Here is a 14,680-nt window from a genome sequence, read left to right as displayed (position 1 = left end):
ATTAATGAGGCATGCAGTGTTACAACCTTACAAGTCAGTAATGAGGCATGTAATGTTACAACCTTACAAGTCACACATTAATGAGGCATGTAATGTTACAACCTTACAAGTCACACAGTAATGAGTCATGCAGTGTTACAACCTTACAAGTCAGTAATGAGGCGTGCAGTGTTACAACCTTACAAGTCACACATTAATGAGGCATGTAATGTTACAACCTTACAAGTCAGTAATGAGGCGTGCAGTGTTACAACCTTACAAGTCACACATTAATGAGGCATGTAGTGTTACAACGTTACAAGTCAGTAATGAGGCGTGCAGTGTTACAACCTTACAAGTCAGTAATGAGGCGTGCAGTGTTACAACCTTACAAGTCACACATTAATGAGGCATGTAGTGTTACAACGTTACAAGTCAGTAATGAGGCGTGCAGTGTTACAACCTTACAAGTCACACAGTAATGAGGCATGTAGTGTTACAACCTTACAAGTCAGTAATGAGGCATGCAGTGTTACAACCTTACAAGTCACACAGTAATGAGGCATGTAGTGTTACAACCTTACAAGTCACACAGTAATGAGGCACACAGTGTTACAACCTTACAAGTCAGTAATGAGGCGTGCAGTGTTACAACCTTACAAGTCACACATTAATGAGGCATGTAATGTTACAACCTTACAAGTCAGTAATGAGGCGTGCAGTGTTACAACCTTACAAGTCACATATTAATGAGGCATGTAGTGTTACAACGTTACAAGTCAGTAATGAGGCGTGCAGTGTTACAACGTTACAAGTCAGTAATGAGGCGTGCAGTGTTACAACCTTACAAGTCACACATTAATGAGGCATGTAGTGTTACAACGTTACAAGTCAGTAATGAGGCGTGCAGTGTTACAACCTTACAAGTCACACAGTAATGAGGCATGCAGTGTTACAACGTTACAAGTCAGTAATGAGGCATGCAGTGTTACAACCTTACAAGTCAGTAATGAGGCGTGCAGTGTTACAACCTTACAAGTCAGTAATGAGGCATGCAGTGTTACAACCTTACAAGTCAGTAATGAGGCGTGCAGTGTTACAACCTTACAAGTCAGTAATGAGGCATGCAGTGTTACAACCTTACAAGTCAGTAATGAGGCGTGCAGTGTTACAACCTTACAAGTCAGTAATGAGGCATGCAGTGTTACAACCTTACAAGTCAGTAATGAGGCGTGCAGTGTTACAACCTTACAAGTCAGTAATGAGGCATGCAGTGTTACAACCTTACAAGTCAGTAATGAGGCGTGCAGTGTTACAACCTTACAAGTCAGTAATGAGGCATACAGTGTTACAACCGTACAAACAATTACTTATATTTTGGAACGTGGGATATGTGATACATAGAGGATATCTACATGCATATTGCGTGTTTTGATATTTGGTTTATCCAACGAATTGATATGGTGTATTTATTCGCGAGGCTTGACGAGCGAATAAATACACCATTTCAACGAGTTGGATAAACCAAAATATCAAAATACGCAATTATAGGTGTTCTATTTATTTCATACATCTTCTTTTCGCTTAATTTTGAGATGATCCCCAGTATGGTAGAAAGAGCTGATTGAATTTGTTTTGAATCCATGGTTCAGGCGTCGTACTTATTCATCTTCCTTACGCGGGAAAAAACAGTGCGCCTATAATCGATTCATGTGTATTACAAAGGGCATGTTTATAATTAAAAAAAACCATGAATGAAAATTGTTGTAGAAGGGATTATAGTCTATAATTAATAATGGTTTTGCCATTCCAACAAAATAACAATTATTGACCGAGTATTTATTTTTGACGTAGGCCTGACCTTCTGATAAAAAGTTTGATGTCGCGGTCTTTTTGAAATAAATATGTGTAACAACGATCAATGAAAATAATATTTTAATGAGCGTTATTAGAATGTTCAACAGTTTACAATGAAAAGTAGAAGTGTTTGTGCATTTGGATTTTATTCACGTGGTTTCTTTGGATCTGAGGGTGAGAGGAAATCCTGAGGCACTTTAGTAAGTAAAGCTGTTGAGATTTATTACATTCAATATGGCTTCAAAGAAAAGAGACTGTGCTTTTGAATGCTTGGTACGGCAGGATGTCGAGGTACTTTCGATTAGGCCTGTCCAGTAGGCGGTTGAATCCTTGTTGATGATAATAGTGTGGACATCTCTTTGTTTTCGTATCGTTAATTTTTGAGTAGGCCTAGTTATGTAGTTATTGATCGAGTTGACATTTTTATGGCCGGTAACCTGCATTATATGTCAGTGGGGGCACTATCATTTTGATTTTGCTATAAAAGAAATTCTAAATAAATACAGAATAACAAGTTATACGCTTTATTTCATGCGTCGATATGCATTAAACACAGAAAATATGTCATGCAAGCGGGTACAGTGTCAAACGTAGTTCGGACCGGAAGTACTTTATCAAACGATGAGATCAAGTAATCTTCATTAAAGCTTGCAATGCTTCATGAAAAACTATATCAGTCTGGACAACCCAATGATGACTACAACATACAAAATATATATGATAAAAATAGAACTGTCCTAACAGGACATTGGATAGTGGGAAATATTTATTTTGTGATTATTAAAGAATGAAGTGTGTTTAAGATATTTGAACAATGACAACATACCCCCGACAATATATCCCCCATCCTCAAAATTAAAAAAAAAACATAACTCCCTTGAAAGTAAAAAATTTCAATATAGATAGCAGACATACAACTTCATTATTCATATGAGATATACACACATCTGTTTCACGGTGTCAAAGATCTACTCTGGACAAATCAAGTGTGTTTTGTTCGTCTATTCTACGTCCCATCGAGTATTTCTTACTCCTACTGAGACGTCACCAGTTGAAGGTGAAGTACCACATTTAGACCTGTGCTTAGCGCTCAGGACCGTAGCAGTAAGGGTTCGTTAACGTACCAACGCCTGTCACGACACGGGACCTCTGTTTTTAAGGCTATATCCGAAAGACCCATGATTCTCACTTCTAAATGCTGACCTATCTTAATAATGTCTTAGTTTTGACGCGGATATGACACGATTACGAAGCGAACGCTCTACCAATGAGCTACGGCAACCAGTGTGGATAAATTATATCTTCGGACGGACGGGAAAGATGATTCCAGTATGACCCCCCATCCCCTTATTTGCGGGTTTTCAGAAGATCAGGATATGTTACATATTTATAATCCTAGGCACACTAGTGTCGATATACAGGGTGTATTGAAACTTTAACAGAATAATGTCAAACCATTCTTGTTGGTATAAATGATTAAATCCTGTAACGAATACCCTCTTCCTTTCAGGAGACAGAAAAAGACATTGCGCATGTGTACGTATCGATTGCCGGATTTAGCGTGTCGCTCATTCTCCTTGTCTGCTCTCTGATAATTTTCTTCAAGTTCAGGTAATGATTTTATTTCTTTTGAAGGAAGTTCAATTGTCATTTGATACATTATATGTGCATGCTAGCATTAACCGGGAACCCACCTTTGATTGATAATTATGTATATAATCTCAAGTACAGAAAAATGAACTTGTAAAATGATTCTATAGACTGATGGCAAAATCAAAGTACGGCAACAATTGTCAACTTCCGGTGATACTGACATTAAGCAGTTCCACCTTCTCTGTTCGTTAAAGATAATCAAACATGAAAACGGGTGATGCTGTATTTCCTATTCTTTTCTACAGACAGTTGCGGTGCGACAGAATCACAGTTCACAAAAATCTTTTCATCTCATACGTCATGACAGGCCTCTTAAATACCGGATACTTGTCCGTAGTCGCTTTTGATGATAGCATTCTGATAGAAAATCCGGTGAGTCCTTTATCCTCGTCTAACATCAAATTTTCTCTACAAGACTATAAGGAGATCGTTCATTTCACTCTTTTCAATAAATGAAATATTCCTTATACATGTTAGTAGTTGATGATTTTATGTGTTATTCAAAAGCTAACTAGAACTTGATTTCTAATATCCATTAATAAGCGGCCGCTCTCGAAGCGAGCTCTAATGGTAACATGTGTATAAGGGGGAATTGGTTTAAAATCCAAAGTTTAGGCTACATTGTTTACCCTCATAACAGTTTTATTTGTCGTATTCTACAAATTACTGGATAACCGGATCCGAGCTTTTACGTCCATTGACAGCCTTAAGGGAGGTCGCGATATCACTTTTTGTGTCGCGTTATCTGATTGGCTCTTCGATCTTCTGAAGACCTCGGCGTTTTTCTTAGCAATGAAGGAAAATATGTATAAGAGATTTTTAAAATTTGGCAAAGGCGCGTGTTTTTAAAAAAATGAAAATGACTGCTAGAAATGTCAACCCAGATTATTTCTTATTTAAAAAGCTAGTTTAGATACATTACTTTATAGGATTAATCATTCAATCGAAATTGAAAATGTTCATATCTGAAGTATGTAATTCTTTTCATTTAAGGAGAGATGACGCGAGCCAATCAGATAACGCTAAATTTGTGTCTCGCTAAACATTCCACTTATACGGTATATTAACCTAATGTATGGCAAGCCCTTTTACTATTTATTCATAAAATAATATAATTATCTCTTTACGCTGAGAGATATCTCTTTAAGCAAGAGATACCTCTTTAAGCTAGAGAGATATCTCTTTAAATTTTCAAAAATAGATATCTCTTTAACTTTTCCTCTTGTGATGATAATGCCTTCTCCCTGTTGCATCGCCATTAATATGATGTAACCCTATTTTCTAACCAATCAAACTATTCTAGTGTAAAAATGGCAGGAAAGGGTTGAAAATGTGTTTGGGGTAACAATATCAAGTTACCGAGAGGTTAAACTTAGTCTAGCTCTCATATTTTATCAATTTATTGTCTTTGTTTTTTGTTACCTGTATACACTTTACATGCAGTAAACGCAAAATCTTCCCCCGGGATATTGCAGCCATCATGCTATGATTTGCTTTGGCGGGCTTCCGGTTTAGGGAGCATTCCTTAAGTATTCAAACTAATAAAAATATTGGAAAGAGATATCTCTTTCTCTTTGAGAGATATATCTTTTTCAACGATTAAAGAGATGTTCCTTATAATCTAAGATCTCTCTCTCTATGAATTAGAGAGATATCTCTTTAAGTGAAGGAAATATCTCTTAAAGTAAAAGAGATATCTCTCAAAGTGAAAGAGATATCTCTCTAATTGAAAGATATTTCTCTAGTTGAAAGAGATATCTCTTCAAGTATGAGGTACAGGTATATCTTTCTAAGTGAAAGGTGAAGTTAACGAACAGTGATCAATCTCATAACTCCCATAAGCAATACAAAATAGATAGTTGGGCAAACACGGAACCCCTTGACACACCAGAGGTGGGATCAGGTGCCTAGAAGGAGTAAGCATCCACTGTCGACCGGTCACACCCGCCGTGAGCCCTATATCCTGTTCAGGTAAACGGAGTTAACCGCAGTCAAAATCAGTGTGCCAAGAACGGCTTAACAATCGGTATGAACCACGTCAGACAGCATTTGACCCAATGATAGGTTGTATCGACAAATTAGATCGTTATAACGACCATAGAATTTGCGAAATGCTGACTTCAATCGAGACTGTTGAAACCCCTGTACCACCAACTTGTTTGTCAGTAGCTTACCTCGATTTAAAAACTGACTATACGCAGAACAAGCTCTTGCATATCGAATCAATTGAGATATATAAACACCATATGCAGGTGATAATGGAATATTGCTACATAAATATAGGAAGTTGACGATGGAGAAGCTAAAATCATCCCGTTTGTCATACAGTTGAATTGTCAATTTGCCGTTAATGTCTACATTCAATAAAATATCTAAGTATGGAGCAGAAGTGGACGACTCTGTGGTGTCCTTTATTTCGAGCTCACAGGGATATATCAAATCGACATATGAATGAAAGTTAATATTGTTAATAGACAAAACGTCATTGATATATCGAAATGTCGAATTGAAGGTCACAGCGAGAGATTTTTTCTTCTCACGTTGAAGACTTTGTATACATTCTGCTTCATATGAATATAGAAACAGGTCAGCTAACAAAGGAGCACAATTCGTGCCCATGGGAATTCCAACAGACTGTTGGAAGACCTGATCACCAAATACCACGAAGATATTGTCAATGAAAAACTCTAGCGTATTTTCTTATTTCAACTTCAGAATACTCTGAAAACAGTGAAAGAGATACCTCTCTAAGGATGATCACATGTACGACTTTTTAATGGTACATCATTACCGCCATCACGTGCACGACTTGTTAATGGTACATCATTACCGCCATCACATGCACGGCTTGTTAATGGTACATCATTACCACTGTCATATGCATGGCTTGTTAATGGTACATCATTACTGCCATCACATGCACGACTTGTTAATGGCACATCATTACCACTGTCATATGCATGGCTTGTTAATGGTACATTGTTACTGCCATCACATGCACGACTTGTTAATGGTACATCATTACTGCCATGACATGCATGGCTTGTTAATGGTATATCATTACCACTGTCATATGCACGGCTTGTTAATGGTACATCATTACCGCCATCACATGCACGGCTTGTTAATGGTACATCATTACTGTCATGACATGTACGGCTTCTTAATGGTACATCATTACCGCCATCACATGCACGGCTTGTTAATGGTATATCATTACTGCCATCACATGCACGGCTTGTTAATGGTATATCATTACTGCTATCACATGCACGGCTTGTTAATGGTACATCATTACCGCCACCACATACACGACTTGTTAATGGTACATCATTACCACCGTCACATGCACGGCTTGTTAATAGTACATCATTACCGCCATGACATGCACGACTTGTTAATGGTATATCATCACCGCCACCAAGTGCACGGCTTGTTAAAGGTCTTGCTCGTTGTATTATTCCTAGGTATGGTGTCAGGCGCTACATGTCATCACACAGTACGCGGTGGTCAGCAACTTCGCCTGGATGTTCTGTGAGGGTCTCTATCTCCACACCTTAATGATCAATACCTTCATTTCCGGAAACGTCGTCATCACTGTATGTTTCATCATTGGTTGGTGTAAGTGATAAATTCAAACTTCCTCATCACTGCGTATATTTCATCATTGGGTGGTATCACTGTGTATATTTCATCATTGGGTGGTATCACCGCTTATTTCATCATTGGGTGGTATCACCGCGTATTTCATCATTGGGTGGTCTCACTGCGTATTTCATCATTGGGTGGTCTCACTGCGTATTGCATCATTGGGTGGTATATTTGCGTATTTCGTCATTGTATGATCTCACTGTGTATTTTATCATTGGGTGGGCTCACTGCATATTTCATCATTGGGTGGTATCTTTGCATATTTCATCATTGGGTGATTTCACTGCATATTTCATCATTGGGTGGTCTCACTGCGTATTTCATCATTGGGTGGTCTGAATGTTAAATTCAAGAGTCCTCATTACTGTGTAGATTTGGTACATGTAGAATTAATTTTTTAACATGTAATCACATATGCGTTCATCTTATTTTGGTAGAATTAAAATATCAACTTTCTCACTGCAGTTCTGTTCAGATCGCACAGGTAGAATTTCTCACCGCAGCTCTGTTGAACTCACCTTAGTAGAATCAAAATAGCGACCTCGTCATCGTAGTTTTGTGAAGTTTGTAGAATTAAAATGATGACTTTTATAATGACTATAACAAGTGCTGTGATTATAAGCAGGACTGTGCGGGAGAGCTGAACATATTTGATCTCAAAATCTCTGTTTATTGTTTTGAATGAATGAACAATACATGATGATGCTGACTTAACGCACTGGTTGAATAAAAAACAAAACAACGAAAGCCTTAACTTCTCCGATTTGTTCGTCAGTATGCAACATTGGAGTTCAATCCACACCTGTCTCTCTTTAAACAGCGTGCAGTTGGTAATGCTCATCTAATGTTACAATAATGGCCATGTCACATTTCATCGTTCACTCTTGTATAACTCTAGCATTTCATTGTCATGTTCATTCCTCATCTCCTCACTAGCATCTGCATTAAGTTATTTTTAATGTCGGCTTTATTTATATTTTATAGCTTATCATATATTTTTTCTACATTTGTGCCATTATTTATATTTTATAGCTTATTATATATTTTTCTACAGTTGTGCCATTAGGTCTGACAGCGGTCTATACTAGTATCAGAGCGATACTTTCAATCGATACTCAATTGTACGTACGCATGCGCATCAAGAAACAAAATGTTCACATTCGATTTTTTTCTGAAATATATTGCTTTAAGTCTATTTTTTAAAAGATTTTTTTTTTAAAATTAAACTTTCCTCTGGTTTTGTGTTCCACACTATTAAGCGTTGTACAGAATTCATGGCTTGAACAATTTGGTTATTTCTAGTTGCTGGTTGTATGAGAGTTCGTTACAATGGATTCTGTTTGCACCAGTTGTGCTGTCCATGCTGGTATGTTAACCTTTAACCCCACAACTCACTGCCCCACAACACACCACACGAAGACTTTTATTGTTGCTAAAGTAAATGGATCACTATATTGTACAACTATAAGAAAGTAAATAATGCGGGCTCCACTTCTCGCGGATTAACAAACAGCATCTGTTTCATTCGGATGTGACTTCATGGACACGGTTTCTGTACACTGAATAATCATAAAGTTTGTATCTTTTTGTGGTTTGTGAAATAAAAGTACCCACAGAATTGAATGCTTCCTGACATCTCTTTTTCAGATCAACGTTTTATTCGTGATCAATGTTGTCCGTTTATTGGTAACGAAACTAAGACAGAGACCGGAAATAGGCCAAACAAGGTAGTCCTCAATATCTACTGGATGATATTAATATTTATTATATACCCATCAATGTTGTCCGTCTAATGGTAACGAAACTAGGACAGAGACCGGAAATAAGCCAAACAAGGTAGTCCTCAATATCTACTGGATGATATTAATATTTATTATATACCCATCAATATCTACTGGATGATATCAATATTTATTGTATACCCATCAATATCTACTGGGTGATATCAATATTTATCATATACTCATCAATGTTTCGGTTTTTGATACTGTTGAATTCACAGAGTGTGATCCGATTTTGCCGATCACCTGTGGTATAGTATCCTCTGAAACTGATGACGTCACAATGCATCAACGTAACGTTTTTTGTGGAAAATATCGAACGCGTCACAACCAAAGCCGTGTTTTAGATAATTTGGATTACTTTTATTATCTTATAAATGTAGATTTAGAAAAAACATAATGATAATAAATTTATCATTACCACAGTAACTTGATCCGAAGAGTTGGATCACGTTTTGTTGACGGGCGCGGATCATCAGTCTGAGATTAAACTCGACGCTTATCGTCTCGTTTGATCTGATGATCCGCACCTGTCAACTCGACGTGATCTGACTCTTCGGATCAAGTTACTGTAGTAATAATATATATTCACATTTACTGGATGGTATCAATATCTTACATTTACTGGGTAATATTGATAAATTTATACATGTAAAGCGTCTGTATTTAACACTAAAGCGGTTCTATAATTGTGTTATATGTCTGACAGAAAAGCGGTTCTATAATTGTGTTATATGTCTGACAGTAAAGCGGTTCTATAATTGTGTTATATGTCTGACAGAAAAGCGGTTCGAGCCATGGCCATTCTGATCCCATTGCTGGGTTTGCAGTTTCTTGTTTTCGTCAAGCGTCCTAACGATAAAGATTCCACCCTATATGACGTCTACACTTATACGGTAGCCATTGTTATATCACTACAGGTAAGTCTATCACGTTTGCTGTACTTGTTTATTCTCTTCATGTTCATTTTGATAATACTATGGAATCATTGAATTTCATGCAGACTCAATTTATGAGGATTTCGTGTCCTACAAATTTCAAACCACAACAAAATATAAAATCTGTAAAATGTTTACTGTACGGAAACTGTACACACGAAATTACATCTCAAAGAAAAATGTAAATCAACGAAAATTGCCCCCCATGAATTTAAATGATTTCACTGTAGATGTCCACAATATATGCTACGTCAGAAGTTTATTCTGTGCCCCCTCCTCGGTCTCTTATGAACAGGCAGTAGTCTTCTGTCTCCATCAAAGTTACACGGTTCAGGTTGATACACGAAGTTTACATATCGTTTCAAAATGATATAAATTTCATCTTGGTAGCTCAAACAACCAATCAATCAATCGATCATTGATAAGCTCTCTTTATAAAATGTATGGGACATGAATCTGGTTAACAAAGTTTGGTTGATTTAGTGCGATTCTTCCTTGTATTCCATATTATTGGCACCACATCATGATATCAGATATCTACATTGTATGTTATAGGCACCGCATCATGATATCTACATTATATGTTATAGACACATCATGATATCTACATTATATGTTATAGACACATCATGATATCTGCATTGTTATAGGCACATCATGATATCTACATTATATGTTATAGACACCACATCATGATATCTATATTGTATGTTATAGACACCACATCATGATATCTACATTGTATGTTATAGGCACCGCATCATGATATCTACATTATATGTTATAGACACATCATGATATCTGCATTGTTATAGGCACATCATCATGATATCTACATTATATGTTATAGACACCACATCATGATATCTACATTGTATGTTATAGGCACCGCATCATGATATCTACATTATATGTTATAGACACATCATGATATCTACATTATATGTTATAGACACATCATGATATCTGCATTGTTATAGGCACATCATGATATCTACATTATATGTTATAGACACCACATCATGATATCTATATTGTATGTTATAGACACCACATCATGATATCTACATTGTATGTTATAGGCACCGCATCATGATATCTACATTATATGTTATAGGCACATCATGATATCTGCATTGTTATAGGCACATCATCATGATATCTACATTGTATGTTATAGACACATCATGATATCTACATTGTATGTTATAGGCACATCATGATATCTACATTATATGTTATAGGCACATCATGATATCTGCATTGTTATAGGCACATCATCATGATATCTACATTGTATGTTATAGACACATCATGATATCTACATTGTATGTTATAGGCACATCATGATATCTACATTATATGTTATAGGCACATCATGATATCTACATTATATGTTATAGGCACATCATGATATCTACATTATATGTTATAGGCACATCATGATATCTGCATTGTTATAGACACATCATGATATCTACATTATATGTTATAGGCACATCATGATATCTACATTATATGTTATAGGCACCGCATCATGATATCTACATTATATGTTATAGGCACATCATGATATCTACATTATATGTTATAGGTACATCATGATATCTGCATTGTTATAGGCACATCATGATATCTACATTATATGTTATAGACACCACATCATGATATCTATATTGTATGTTATAGACACCACATCATGATATCTACATTGTATGTTATAGACACCACATCATGATATCTATATTGTATGTTATAGACACATCATGATATCTATATTGTATGTTATAGACACCACATCATGATATCTATATTGTATGTTATAGACACCACATCATGATATCTACATTATATGTTATAGACACCACATCATGATATCTATATTGTATGTTATAGACACATCATGATATCTACATTGTATGTTATAGGCACCGCATCATGATATCTACATTATATGTTATAGGCACATCATGATATCTACATTATATGTTATAGGCACATCATGATATCTACATTATATGTTATAGGTACATCATGATATCTGCATTGTTATAGGCACATCATGATATCTACATTATATGTTATAGACACCACATCATGATATCTATATTGTATGTTATAGACACCACATCATGATATCTACATTGTATGTTATAGGCACCGCATCATGATATCTACATTATATGTTATAGGCACATCATGATATCTGCATTGTTATAGGCACATCATCATGATATCTACATTGTATGTTATAGACACATCATGATATCTACATTGTATGTTATAGGCACCGCATCATGATATCTACATTATATGTTATAGGTACATCATGATATCTACATTATATGTTATAGGCACATCATGATATCTGCATTGTTATAGGCACATCATCATGATATCTATATTGTATGTTATAGACACCACATCATGATATCTACATTGTCATAGACACCCCAACATTATATCTTCATTGTTATAGGCACCACACCATGATATCTAGACACCATATTAAAACAACATTGCATGTTATAGACACCTCAATATGATACCTACATTGCATGTTATAGGCACCACATCATGATATCTACATTATATGTAATAGACACATCATGATATCTACATTGCATGTGATAGACAACACATCATAATATCTACATCGATATAGGCACCATATAATGATATCTATTTAAGGAATGAAGCTAAGTTTGACGTATGTTACACGGAACAGAATATAAGAAGCGTAAACAGCACCAAGTTACATTATATCGTATAACATAGGTTAAAATTAGCTTCATTCCTTATAATCTAATGTAAAACGGCTTAATTTATACAAAAAAGTAAACAAACACTGAGAAATAGAAATCACTTGAACCGCGCAAGGATTCCTTTAGCAACGAACTGAGGAAGCCTCGACCGAGAGAACCGCCATCTTGGTTCTATGCATAACCGGAGCATGAACTTTTTAAATCAAATTTGAAAACACAAGGTGGTGTTTTCAACGATTCTTGATAATAAAAGATACATGTATGTGGGCTAGATATGAAGGCCCAATGTTTACTATACAACGCAAGATCTACTTTAGAGTCGCCACGACAGTAAAGACATGTACCGGGAAGTTTTTAAAATCTAAACCTGACATCACACAAAATACCGTCATGCACCAGAAAACCTGACATCACACAAAATACCGTCATGCACCAGAAAACCTGACATCACACAAAATAGAGTCATGCACCAGAAAACCTGACATCACACAAAATAGAGTCATGCACCAGAAAACCTGACATCACACAATATACTGTCATGCACCAGAAAACCTGACATCACACAAAATACCGTCATGCACCAGAAAACCTGACATCACACAAAATACCGTCATGCACCAGAAAACCTGACATCACACAAAATACCGTCATGCACCAGAAAACCTGACATCACACAAAATAGAGTCATGCACCAGAAAACATGACATCACACAATATACTGTCATGCACCAGAAAACCTGACATCACACAAAATACCGTCATGCACCAGAAAACCTGACATCACACAAAATACCGTCATGCACCAGAAAACCTGACATCACACAAAATACCGTCATGCACCAGAAAACCTAATATCACACAATATACCGTCATGCACCAGAAAACCTGACATCACACAAAATACCGTCATGCACCAGAAAATGCTACATGATTTGTGATAGTTTGACGTTATATCATAAGTTTTAAACTAAATTTCAACTTACCATAGTATGCAGCATTATCGCCAATTAAATCCGACACAGTATATGTAAAAAATTCACAGAATGCGATTCACATGTCAATTGATGTGGGGTGACGACATTTTGTAAGAGATGACGCAATTTATGCTTCGATAGGCGGATCAAGCATTCATGTATTTTATTATGAAACAGCAAAAGTTGCAAGTACTATACCATTATTTCGCACATGATATTGTTGTATTAGAGTTGGTATTTAGTTTTTACCGTTAATGTTTTGTGTAGTATACCAAAAACATATACGCAGTATTCCTTTTTTTTTTTTTTGACATCGAGAAAAAGTCAAACAAAGGTATTTTATTCCGTTGATTTTCAATTTCATAGAAGGCATGCGACGTAACGATGCTGCGATGTGAATTAAAAAACAAGTGGTGTCGTATAGGATTACCATAGCTAGTTACATTCTACAATATAAACTATTTTTTTTTCAGTGTGCTCAGACAATCGAATTGCGTGTTACAAATTAAATTGGATTATATTGATATAGACACCACATCATGATATTTACGTTGTATGTTATAGACACATCATGATATCTACATCGTATGTTACAGACACCACATCATAATATCTACATTGTACATGTATCTAACAGACACATCATGATATCTACATTGATGTAGGCACCATATAATGATATCTATTTAAGGAATGAAGCTTATTTGGACCTATATTGTACGATGAAATAATGTGACTTGGTGCAGTTTACGATTTATAATCCGCGAAACTGCACCAAGTTACATTATATCGTATAACATAGGTCAAAATTAGCTTGTGATGTGAATTTAAAAAAGTATGCCGTCTAGGATTTCCAAGGGGGCGTGTCCCCATAGGGAGTTACATTATACATTATACAATAAGAAATATTCTTTTTTTAGTATGATCAGCCAATTAAATTGCCTGTTACAAATTAAATTAAATCATATTGATATAGACATCACATCATGATATTTACGTTGTATGTTATAGGCACATCATGATATCTACATTGCATGTTATAGAAACCACAGCATGATATCTACATTGTATGTTATAGACAC

The 14,680-nt window shown here is 35.9% G+C and overlaps 1 protein-coding gene across 1 annotated transcript in view; it reads left to right on the top strand.

Moving 5' to 3' along the window:
* LOC125665894 (calcitonin receptor-like) overlaps window positions 1-14,680 on the top strand; it is a 63,094-nt gene that overhangs the window by 13,416 nt on the left and 34,998 nt on the right. The window contains exons 4-10 of the mRNA XM_048898853.2: window positions 3,347-3,447; window positions 3,735-3,861; window positions 6,957-7,110; window positions 8,195-8,261; window positions 8,443-8,506; window positions 8,788-8,867; window positions 9,703-9,841. Of these exons, the coding sequence (XP_048754810.1) occupies window positions 3,347-3,447; window positions 3,735-3,861; window positions 6,957-7,110; window positions 8,195-8,261; window positions 8,443-8,506; window positions 8,788-8,867; window positions 9,703-9,841 (732 nt within the window). The remainder of the gene's footprint in view (window positions 1-3,346; window positions 3,448-3,734; window positions 3,862-6,956; window positions 7,111-8,194; window positions 8,262-8,442; window positions 8,507-8,787; window positions 8,868-9,702; window positions 9,842-14,680) is intronic.

Source organism: Ostrea edulis, chromosome 10, assembly GCF_947568905.1.
Source record: "Ostrea edulis chromosome 10, xbOstEdul1.1, whole genome shotgun sequence".
NCBI classification, from domain to species: domain Eukaryota; kingdom Metazoa; phylum Mollusca; class Bivalvia; order Ostreida; family Ostreidae; genus Ostrea; species Ostrea edulis.
This window is presented reverse-complemented; position numbering and strand designations above follow the sequence as displayed.